At 31.1% G+C, this 13,454-nt stretch overlaps 1 protein-coding gene across 6 annotated transcripts in view; it reads left to right on the forward strand.

Annotated features, from left to right (window-relative positions):
- The window catches only part of LOC119608033 (protein furry), a 132,552-nt gene that overhangs the window by 53,341 nt on the left and 65,757 nt on the right, over positions 1–13,454 (forward strand). For 4 of the 6 annotated variants that reach the window (XM_037962262.1, XM_037962259.1, XM_037962260.1 and 1 more), the window contains one exon: positions 11,375–11,518. The exons of the other annotated variants lie outside the window; for them this stretch is intronic. In XM_037962262.1, coding sequence (XP_037818190.1) covers positions 11,375–11,518 — 144 coding nt within the window. The remainder of the gene's footprint in view (positions 1–11,374; positions 11,519–13,454) is intronic. 6 annotated transcript variants of the gene reach the window in all.

A 13,454-nucleotide genomic window follows, 5' to 3' on the forward strand; every position in this document is an offset into this window, starting at 1 on the left:
AAATATAGCAATGTTTTTTTTTTATATACAACTGTTTATACTTGATTAGTGCCATCTGCTTTATAACCCACAAACTCGTTCAAGTTTTTTTTATTTGTTTTAATATTTATATATTTTGTTTTTCGTAGTCCCGTATTAATTACGCATATGCATATCATTTTCTACTAAATTTAAAATCAATCAATAAATTTTGTTTTGTTTTTTTTAAAAACAATATTTTAATTGCACATAAAATATGATGCGTTCTCTGAAGGCTCGTGAGAGAAATTTAATTCAATTCAGAAACTAGGTGATTGTTAATAATATGCAAACATAAATGTCTATTAATTTGTTTATAACAAAAGTTTGGATGATTAAATCTGTAAATTCTTATAACTACTGGTAAAATTTTAATATATAACAAAGCATTAATATATTCAGTGTTGTTAATTCAGCGCTTTTATCAGCTTTTTTGAATCAATTTGTATAATTTTAAAGAAAAATATCGAGTTAAAGAACTAGTTCGGTAACTGTTCCTAGTTAGTTTGAAAGGAGCATGTATATATGTATATCAGTTAGTTAGTTTAAAAGGAGGATGTATATACATCAAATCCGAAGAAATGCACCTAGGCCACTATCGGGCCTGTTGTGCGCTCCTTAACCACTGCCTTAGGAGGGAATCGAACCCACCACCTCCGGTCTACCAGACTAGAACACTAACCACTAACCTACCGGAGGCTACTATATGTATATACATCAAATCCAAAGAAATGCACCTAGTCCTCTATCGGGCCTAATGTACGCTCTTTCTCAAGAATTAAAATGACATTACGATAAGGCAGCGAAGGTAATCTATATAGACTAGACTATAGGCTAGACTATAGACTAGACTATAGACTAGACTATAGACTAGACTATAGACTAGATTATAGACTATAGACTAGACTATAGACTAGACTATAGACTATACTATAGACTATACTATAGACTAGACTATAGACTAGACTACAGAATAGACTATAGACTAGACTATAGACTAGACTATAGACTAGACTATAGACTAGACTATAGACTAGACTATAGACTAGACTATAGACTAGACTATAGACTAGACTATAGACTAGACTATAGACTAGACTATAGACAAGACTATAGACTAGACTATAGACAAGACTATAGACTAGACTATAGACTAGACTATAGACTAGACTATAGACTAGACTATAGACTAGACTATAGACTAGACTATAGACTAGACTATAGACTAGACTATAGACTAGACTATAGACTAGACTATAGACTAGACTATAGACTAGACTATAGACTAGACTATAGACTAGACTATAGACTAGACTAGACTATAGACTAGACTATAGACTAGACTATAGACTAGACTATAGACTAGACTATAGACTAGACTATAGACTAGACTATAGACTAGACTATAGACTAGACTATAGACTAGACTATAGACTAGACTATAGACTAGACTATAGACTAGACTATAGACTAGACTATAGACTAGACTATAGACTAGACTATAGACTAGACTATAGACTAGACTATAGACTAGACTATAGACTAGACTATAGACTAGACTATAGACTAGACTATAGACTAGACTATAGACTAGACTATAGACTAGACTATAGACTAGACTATAGACTAGACTATAGACTAGACTATAGACTAGACTATAGACTAGACTATAGACTAGACTATAGACTAGACTATAGACTAGACTATAGACTAGACTATAGACTAGACTATAGACTAGACTATAGACTAGACTATAGACTAGACTATAGACTAGACTATAGACTAGACTATAGACTAGACTATAGACTAGACTAGACTAGACTATAGACTAGACTATAGACTAGACTATAGACTAGACTATAGACTAGACTAGACTAGACTAGACTAGACTATAGACTAGACTACTAGACTAGACTATAGACTAGACTATAGACTAGACTATAGACTAGACTATAGACTAGACTATAGACTAGACTATAGACTAGACTATAGACTAGACTATAGACTAGACTATAGACTAGACTATAGACTAGACTATAGACTAGACTATAGACTAGACTATAGACTAGACTATAGACTAGACTATAGACTAGACTATAGACTAGACTATAGACTAGACTATAGACTAGACTATAGACTAGACTATAGACTAGACTATAGACTAGACTATAGACTAGACTATAGACTAGACTATAGACTAGACTATAGACTAGACTATAGACTAGACTATAGACTAGACTATAGACTAGACTATAGACTAGACTATAGACTATACTAGACTATAGACTAGACTAGACTAGACTATAGACTAGACTATAGACTAGACTATAGACTAGACTATAGACTAGACTATAGACTAGACTATAGACTATACTAGACTATAGACTAGACTAGACTATACTAGACTATAGACTAGACTAGACTATAGACTAGACTATAGACTAGACTATAGACTAGACTATAGACTAGACTAGACTATAGACTAGACTAGACTAGACTATAGACTAGACTATAGACTAGACTATAGACTAGACTATAGACTAGACTATAGACTAGACTATAGACTAGACTATAGACTAGACTATAGACTAGACTATAGTCTAGTCTATAGTCTAGACTATAGACTAGACTATAGACTAGACTATAGACTAGACTATAGACTAGACTAGACTATAGATTAAATAATTAATAGCTACAGGTGGAATAAACCCTTAAGTCAAAATCAACCCACGATTTCGTGCAGTGAGAGGCAAACTCAATGAATACTTTCACTGTTAGGAGCCGGTTGTACCTGTGTTCTCAACTGCTACCAGAAGCCCTCATGATTCTGTGATACAGTAATGTCTTCTCTATTATTGTTCTACGTTTTTAAGAAAATTGACTAACATTTTAAAAGTTAATTATTTATTACTAATTTTAATTTACTACACTGAGCTCAATTGACATTTTTCTAAGAAATTCTAAGAAATGATCGGTCATTAATATGCAAGTATTTTGAAATGCAATGATCATATTTACTTAATAAATTTGACGTCAAGAGCAAATAAGACTTGTAGTAATTAAACAGAAATATGACTTCTCTAATCAAAAACTTGTCTAATTAATTGTATATATGACAAGCCGGCAGCATTTAAATGCGGATTTGTATTTTACTATTAGTAGTAAGATGTATTAAAAATACAAATCTAAAAATATATAGTTACAGTCAGAGTTAATTAAATTTATAGTTATTGAATTATTATTGAAATCAATAAAATGTTTGTAACTATTGATAGATTATATGCACATTTTTATACCCTCCACCACCATCAGTGGTGATAGAGGGTATATATAACTTTGTCATTCCGTGCGTAACACCAAGAAATATTCATCTGAGACCCAACAAAGTATATATATTCTGGGTCCTTATCAAATTCGGAGTCGATTTAGCTATGTCCGTCAGGCCGTCTCTCCGTCTGTCTGTGTAAAACACGCTCACGATAAAACGAAGCAATATAATTTAACCAAATTCACCCAAAATGTTCTTCATTTTCCTAAGTTGTTTGGTATTGAAAATGGGCAAAATCGGTTCACACCGGGAAAAGTTATGAATCAAAATTTAAAACAACCTCGAAAAAAATAAGCATTTTTTACACATTCTGATGTAATTTTCTCGAAAACTATGTAAGATAATTCCATGGAAATCACCACACATTCGTTTCTACACAAGATCTTGATCCCTGCTGAAAATTACTAGAATCGGTCCACAATTTCATGTACCTCCCATACAAAAGTACATATTCCCGGAAAATGGGTTTTTTGTTCATAACTTCCGTCACAATGTAGATATCTTCACAAAATTTTACAAGTTAAAAATTTTATGTCAATAGAATTCATTCAGAGAAAAAATTTTCTGGATCGGTCCATAATTGGACATAGCTCCCATAAAAGGTACCCTCCCGAAAATCACTTAAACGCGCATAACTCATTACCAAATTAAGATATCCATATAAAATTTGGTATATGTATTGTCCATATGCATAGGAATATTACTGTGAAAGTTTTTTTCCGATCGGTCCATAATTGGTCAAAGCTCCCATATAAGGTCCCCTCCCGAAAATCACTTAAACGCTCATAACTCATTACTAAATTAAGAATCCATATAAAATTTGGCACGAGCATTGCCCATATGCACAAAAATATTACTGTGAAATTTTTTTCCGATCGGTCTATAATTGGTCATAGCTCCCATACAAGGTCCCCTCCCGAAAATCACTTAAACGCGCATTACTCATTACTTAATTAAGATATCCGTTTGGTACAAGTATTGCTTATATGCACAGAAATATTACTATGAAATGGTTTTACGATCGGTCCATAACTGGTCATAGCTCCCATACAAGGTCCCCTCCCGAAAATCACTTAAACGCACATAACTTTATATACATAATTGGTCATAGCTCCCATACAAGGTCCTTTTACGAAAATCTCTTAAACGCACATTACTCATTACCAAATAGAGCTATTGATACAAAATGTGGCACAAATATTAGTTTTGTATACAAAAATTCTATTTCAAGATTTTTTCACGATCGGTTCATAACATGGGTGCGCTCGGTCCCACACTAGGTTCCCTTCAGAAAATCACTTAAACACACATTACGATATAGATATAAAATTAGACTGAAATATAGCTTTTATGTACAGAAATTTTGCTTAAAGAATTTTTTACGATCGGTCTATATTTGGTCATATCTCCCATGCTAGGTCCTTCCCCTAAAAGCGCTTTAACCGTATATAACTAGTTGCATTATCAATTTGTGTAGAACAAAATTATATATATGTATTTTGAAAATCCTTAAATCTATCACACACATGCATACATGCAAATACTAAATATCACTAAGCGCTATTAAAATATAAAGAAAATGGCGTTTGTAATGTTCAATAAATCTTGGAATTGTAATACATTTAAGCTGTAAATCTTGGGATTTTTCTATTTAAGACATGAGAAATCTTATTTCTACAAATATTTGATCAATTAGAAAAGTATTAATATAAAAGTAGCTGGTGGAGGGTATTTAAGATTCGGCTCAGCCGAATATAGCACTCTAACTTGTTTAAAATAATATTTGTCATTTTAATCTCCTATGAAAAATATGGTATATTAATATTGATTCGCCATTATATTTGTACATACTTATATAGGACATAAAAGTTAAAAAAAACAACGTTTGATATCGCTCTCCGTACGCCTGTCTGTTGAAGGGAAAGAGGATTCTGATCAGCTCTTCCTTATTTAAAGTTTTCAAATGTTATGGAATTCACGAAGGCGACTCAGTTATGCTTATAAAAGGAATATTTCATCTCTAAAATCGAGATCTTTTATCTTTTACTTAATACTAGAGTTCGCCCAGCGGTCGAAATTCGACCAGAACCAATGCTGCAAAAATTGCATAAATATGCTAAAATAAAACCCTATTTTTGTAGTTCAAATCTGTGGTAAAAAATTAACTTTATTGATATCAAAGTGTATAATTTGCTTTGATTAATGTTTTCTTTTAGAAAATGTGATATGTTTTAGTAAAAGTCCCATCAGAAGTTTAAAACCTCAATTGTCAAAATTAGTTACACAACTTGTTTTTCAAAAGTATTTCAACTATTTTAAAAGTAAAAAATAACGAACATTTTTTCTATCAACTTATTATTTCCTACACATATACGCTACCTTCACAATGCTGGAGTATTTGGATGTCATTAGTAGTCCATCATCAGATATGCATATGCTGTATAAATTATCCCTTATAACACTCGATAAAAACAGCAGACCAACATTTATTAAAACACTCTACATCCCAAAAGACATGATTTATATTTAGCAATTTCATCTTTTTTTATATAGCATATAACCATCACCTATTCAACTTACAGTTTTCACTTTACACTACTATTTCCTAATTGGTTAGAATAACCCAAAAAAGAAGAATATCAACAAATCCTCGCTGTGCTAAACCTGCATATAAGCGATATACCTATCCATTTATTGCGGTGTATCATTTTCCGGCATGACCAACTAAACTTTACTTATACTTTATACAGGCTTTTTTATTACTTACTGACACTGAATCAATTCGTTAATCCATCATTTAAATCTTCCAAATCAATCAAATCTAATAATTATGTACCGCAATTCAGTATTTTATTTCACCGATTTTTTTTCGTTAAACAGAATTGAAAAGTATCGGCAGTGTAACGATCAATAAAAAGTTCACGTTAATAATTTTGTATTTTAAAAATATTTCAATACATAACTTTTGACATTCTTGTATTTTTCCGATCTTTGTCTTTAAAATATTATACGGTCGTTAAAAAGTTAGGGAATTGAAAATTCATTAACGTAACCGATATTTGTCATTACTTTACGATATCAATACTTAAAATTAAAAAAAATTACTGATGTCCTACCAATATTTTTCCAGGTCAAATACCAATATCACTACATTGTTTGACATATCTTGAGGTGTCCCCAAGCATTATTTACACATCTTTTTATATTCCCAGTTCGTTGTTTCCTCGGGAATGTACTTCAATTTAATAATCTTGAAAAGTTTAAATAACGAAAAAACCTCCAATAGAAAACTCTGAATATAAAACTGAAGTCCTAATTCTTATAAAAATAGTCCTTTCGATTTGGTAACAATCTTAACGATATTATAACAAAATAGATCATTATCTGATTCACAATTTAGCTCTTTACAAAAAAATATGAAGCAATAAAATCCTATTTTCGCTTTGCCTAAGCCTGTTTACATACATATTTGTTTACAAAAATCTTATTAAAAACAACAACAAAAACAAATATCATGCGAAATACAGAAAAAAAACAGTAACAGAGAAGTTAAACGTTTCTGTACTCTCCTCTCTTTTTTTAAAAAAGTAAACAACACGGTTTACTTTTTTGTTTTGTTTCTTGCTTTGTTTGTTTGTTTTTAATTTCATGAATACGTACGTGTGACTATTGTTTCTATGTATTAGTAACAACTTTAAACACTTATAGCTCGTAAAATTCTGAACCGATCTCATTAATATATATATTGTGCACATCTGCGAACAAATACCTTTAAAATGATATATTTTTTGCCAAGATCAGATGTATACTGTAAGAGTAAAAGGGGTCACAAAAAATCGTCTTGCCTATTAATTATATAGATACGGAGCTTGTTAAGAACCCCAGAAAAAAAGAGTTTATATGTTATATCAGGAGATCTTGATAAAAGTTCGCACAAGTAAGTTTTATACATGCCTTGAGTTTTATATGACCCTGCCGAATTTCTAAATGATCGGACTTCATTTGACCCTAGCCCCCATACAGACCCCCATTGCAGAAAACGACTTGAATATCTGCGATTCATTTATTAACACTGTCATTGCAATGAAATTTAACACAGAGAAATATTATATAAATACAAATCTATCCAGCCCATTTTATCGGGATCGGTCCACATTTGCTCCCATCCGCCATATAAAGCCTCTTTTAGATAATTAGTTTTTCGTCAATAAATTGCTTAAATAAATCGGAGTCAAGGTAATATTCGAGATAAATGCTTTATTATGAAAAATAAATCACATTTTATGCATAACTGGTGTAGGGTATCATATGGTCGGCCATGCCTTTCTTACTTGTTATTTTTCGAGTTTTCCGCAGAAAAGACTACATCATAAAAGTTTATACTCAAAAGATATTCAGAGATTGTATCACTATGTCTTGGACATGACATCCGAGATGAAGCAGCAGGAAACCCGAAATATAAATCAGTACTGATCTCCAAGGGGGTGGAGGAGATTTTACATTAGTTTCGTTGTCTGACCATAAAGATCAATGACAGGCAACTACCAAGTATCAACCTGACAATTTCCAGATATATACTGAGGTCCTCCTATAGAAGGGAAGCGATTCCCAACGGTTCATAAGTATTCAGATGTATATAGCACATGTACACAGAGAAAACAGATTCATTGTGACAACCGAATTTGTTTCCAATCGAATTCAGTCGGTTCTCACAACTATGCCATAATTCGATTGCAATTACTGTAAAATTCGTTTACTATTACTGAATATATGGTGTACACAACTATTTTAAATTATTATTCGGTAATCTGGATTGAAATTATCGGTATACGCAACTGAAATATTATTTATTGAAAACCAATTTGTGGATTATGTGTATCTTAAAATAAATTTTATTTTGTTTAAAACATTTACAATAAAATATGAATATGTATGTATGTAAATACAAACTTATAAATATAAACCAGCAACATTTCCCTTCTTGTTTTGAGATTTTGATGGTATGTAGTTGGGATTTTGCTCTTCATACTGTCCAACATTTCCAAAGCTACCTTTCCACGCTTTTCCGCTGCTGTAAAATGATTAAAAATTATTGAAAATAACCACAATAGATTTTAAGATATATAATGGACTAAACATTACCCTTTTTTATCAGCATTAAGTTATCTTCAAATGTAATTAGAATTTTTTTTAATTATAAATTCGTTTTATTTTATTTATTTTTGTTAACGTCAACTATAATTATCAAATAATCGGTTGTGAACACCGAATTTGATTCCTTTAACCTCAATAGTATTTTAAATAATTTTCCCAATTGATAATTGGTTGCAATGATCAATATTTTTTACTTTCTACTGATTTTCGGTTACAGCGACTAATATTTGATGTTCTAAAGTTTTAATCCTAAATAAAATTCGGCTGCATTTACTGAATTAACAAAATAATTTAATAACCGATACAATTCAGTTCAAATTATTGATTTGGAAATTGTTAAAACCACAATTCGATTATTATTATGGTTTCTTAATACTGAGTATAGAAAATCGGTTAGTTATACAGTTTTTCAATAACAGCGATACAATTTTAATTAATTTAACTAAATATTTATCATGGTAACCGATTTCCAATCAATCTGTTTTCTGTGTGTATATATATGTATATATGTATTAGTATTTTAAACAACATTCCCTGCCCGAATTTTGTGTTTAAACTACAGCCACGTGGACGCTAAAGGGATCCAATAACCGGAACAAGACAAAGTCCGAAAGATCGTGATACAAATAAGATAGAATGGCTGTTTCGATCTCAGGTCAAATCATACATTTTATGTACTTGTAACACCTGTTTTACACCGAAATTGTAATCACACCAAGATGGGGGAAGTTCATGAAGGTAACACGACCCCGGTTAAACCCACTCTCGTATAGTGGTGGACTTATAAATAATTCTAAGAATGCCCGTAGCACATTAGTCAGTGTTGGTTAATAGAAAACCGTAACGTTCGCTAAGATAAGGACCGTTTTTTAATTAATAGTAGTGAGAGGAGGTTTAGTAGGTTCCAATATGTCGGAGGATGATATTCAAGAGTTTTTGTCCCAGAGTAAACAAAATTAACCTAAAAAAACAAGTAGTTTTTAGTGATAGGTTAGATTAAAAGAAGGATGTGTGTTCTATAATAGATCCTATATAGGCCGCTTTCGGGCCTATTGTATGCTGATGGTACTCAAAGCAGTTATTTTTTGCAATATTCAGAAACACAGTTTCCTAGACGCAGTTCCTTAAATTTACCTATCTGTTTTCCTGAGCCATTTATATCTATAATATTATCGCTCTCAAGATATTTGGGTCTAATTTTGACGAAAGCTTTTTAAAGACAAAGTTGTGCCCGTAAAACTCTATGTCCACTCAGAATACTTGTATAAATCTCGGACTTGCTCATTCTCACCTCACGCTCACCTCATAGAATCTTTGTGCTTCACCCACCGTTTAATTATTTCAAGTGGCCGAGTGGAATTCTTCGGGAACTCGAATGGAATGTTCATTCGCTCTTTCGTTACGAATTATCCCCTAGTATCCTCACCCTTACCTCATGGAATCTTTGTGTTTCTACCCGCCGTTACCTTACATCTGGAAGAGTATACTCTAATGTTCTCTTACAATCTAATACGATCTTAGATATAACTTTACCATCTGATATTGCTGTAATTGTCTTCTGGCTTTTGGTAAATATTCCAACTGAATTAGGTTTCATCATTTTTTCAATTTACTTTACAGCTTTACACAAAGGGAAAAGGAAATATACACGCCTGGTACCAAATTGACACCAAAGAGTTTATAATTTTTCAATAACATCCGTTGTCAAAGTATATACTATATATACTATATTGTCGTACGTATGACATCACTGCGTTGTCAACATTCCAACATTCGTTGTCGAAATCTAAATTTTATACACATCCGTTGTCTAACATTTAGACAACGTGGTAAGCTCACTATTGACAGACAATTCGTTGCCAATAGTGAGCTTACCACGTTTGTTAACATTTATACAACGGATGTGTATAACATTTATATTTGGACAACGAATTGTTGCAATGTTGTAAACTTTACATAGTGTTGTCGTACGTATGTATTGTACTTTGACAACGGATGGTATTGAAAAATTATAAACCGTTTGGTGTCAATTTGGTACCTGTCGTGTATATTTCTTTTTCCCTCAGTGTAGTATTGAATGGGTGTTTTATGATAATTTTTAATTGGTTTAATAAATACTTCCCTTTGAGTGCAAATAGAATTATTTTAGCAAGTGTTACTGTAATAGTACTTAAAATTTCTTAAATAAAATTCTAACTAAAATTTCATAATTTATAAACTTTATGTATAAATTATTTATAAAAATTATTAATTATTTTATAAATAAAATGTATAATTGTATTGTGTATATTTTTAATTTGTGTGTCTGGTATAGTTTTCTAAATGTTTGTTTTATTTTACATGTGTCATTTAGTGCTGAAAAAGATCATTACTTTCGATATTGAATATTCGCTATAATCATTACGTTATTCATTATATTATATTATTTTTAATAAAGATTTCAATATCTGTATGTTTCTACATAAAGAATTGAACATAATGAGACGGATTTTTTAAATAAATTTTAATTTTTTCAAGATCATTGTACTCATTTATAACGATCATTTGTTCGAGTTAACATTTTGTTGCTCGTTAAAACATTTATTCAGTTAATAAAGTTCAAATGCTTGTGTAAACTAAAATTGTATGATTTCGTGAAATGGTTTTGTTTTGTTTTTTTTTTCCTGTTCCCACATTCAAATATTCCATTTAATGTTTTATGCTCACCTGCCATTAAAATCTTCAATTCGTTTACGTTCACGAATTTATGTTTGTTTCTATTTGTTTTCATAATCTTTTGGTTTAAAATTTTTCTTTAATTATTTTCTTTTAATTAAATTTTCTTCTTTTGATTTTGTAACGAATTTAATTTGAAAATACTCGTACGATTTTTAGTTTACAAGATCAATCGGATTCACGTTCCCTATCCGATTCCTTGGATAATATACCTTCAAATGTATTTGGACCTGAAGGAATTGTGACTCGTTTTACTCTGCCGTTATCGTATGGTCGCAAAGAGGCGCGCCAAAAACGTTTGGGGTAAAAACACATAATATTCAATTATTTTTAACAAAAAAAAAAAATCAAGTTTCCATTTTGTTCATTTATTTAAGTTTTAAAATTAAATTAGTTTTTAAAAAGAAAGAAAAATTAAATTCAATTCCTGCCGTCACCAAAAAACATAATTGTGAATGAACAAATTTGACTATAGTAGAGCAAAATAGTATTTTTTTAGTTATAAAAATAAATAGAATGCTTTAGGCATGATATGTACAGTGGGTAACAAAACATGTTGGATTTATTTCAAAATTCATCATATTAAAAAACTTCTTTGTTTTCTGAAATAATAAAAAAATACATTTTCTCACGATCGGTTCAGAATTTATCATAATCGATCGATCATTGGTCTCAAGATCGATAACCATTCTGTGACAGGCCTCAGAATTAAGCTAAAACAACTAGTTGCGAAATATATTTACAAATTTTAAACATTTTGTCAGTTTTGAACAGTTATAAGTCTAGGGACTAATATAGTTCGTTTAAAATAATTGGCTCATATACCTCTTAGGCATAAACACAGTTGTATGCCATTAGTCTACATTGTTTTGTTGCAGCCTGTACAAGAGTTTAAGTTATTTTTACGCTTAATGTATATATTATATGTATCTGTCTATCTATATGTATACTTTGCTATTTATAATTATGATTTTAATTATTAATTATCATTACGTTTAAATGTTTGCTAATTAAAAGTAGCTTAGGCAATTTGTTTTTAATTTTATTTGTAAAAATATTTTTATCGGGGTATGCTCAACAATTACACGGTTTATTTAGAAATTTCACTCTAAGTAAATTACATAATAAATGCAACTAAATATGTACGTATTTAACTGGAATTTAGTTAACTTTATAATAAAGTTATTTTTGTGCATTTTGCTAAAAAAAAATTTAAAAAAAATTCAATAATATATTTTGGTGAAAATTAGGCAATTTTAATTTGTGAAATTCACAAAAAATACAATACAAAAAATAAGATGTATTATATATCAAATCCGAAAGAATACACCTAGTTCTCTAACTGGCCTATTTTGCGCTTCTATACTCGGAACTGTTAGTGACAGCATCATCCGATGCTGAGAAACTCAGTTTCCTACTTATTTCTTGAAAAATTTCCAATCAATATTGGTGAGAGATGTTATATACGGAATAACATCGTTCCTGAGATATTTGGATCTAATTTCGCAATGACAAAGAATGTGTTCACTGTCTTTTTCGCATGTTCTACATTCGTCTGAATTCACCTCTAATCCTTTTTTCCACTCAGAATACGTATCATTATACTAATCTCAAACTTGTTCAGTCTGAGGAGGCTTCTCGTCCTCTTCTCGTTTGAGTTACCCCTTTAGGATTGTGGTTATAACCACTGTCTTCATTGCGTCGAACGGTTTTGCATTCGTTAGGTACACTTCTTCAACTTCATTTGCCTTTATAGCAGGTTTAGTTGCTCTTTCGTTGCCGACTATTACCGAGTGGCCTATTGCTCATATATTTTTTTAAACGTTGTATTTATTTTATTGAATTTGCCCTGTACATAAGGCCTTACAATAAGTAATCAAATATTAAAACTAAATTCGTTTACTGTCTAATAAGAGTTGTTTTTGGGTGAGTAGTCTTGCAAGTGGGTTTGGATGATTTTGCAGCTTTACAATATATTTTTCACGGACCTTCCGAAATTCTTCTCTCACTATTGGAACTTCTAGATCCCTATGGATGTTCTGATTTCTTATATATCATGGTGCTCCCGTCATGGTCCTAAGAATTTTTAATTGTGTCTTCTGTATAATATAGATACTGCTATTGCTGGCTGTATCCCATAATTGGATACCGTAAGTCCAAATAGAGCCCAATGCGGTCTTCGGTATAACCCTACCGCCTTTATTATGTTCTGGCTGTCGGTTAACCTTTGTTTGGCATA

Source organism: Lucilia sericata, unplaced genomic scaffold, assembly GCF_015586225.1.
Source record: "Lucilia sericata isolate MDLA Ls3-8-SP2 unplaced genomic scaffold, ASM1558622v1 Contig000777F_arrow, whole genome shotgun sequence".
In the NCBI taxonomy this organism is placed as follows: domain Eukaryota; kingdom Metazoa; phylum Arthropoda; class Insecta; order Diptera; family Calliphoridae; genus Lucilia; species Lucilia sericata.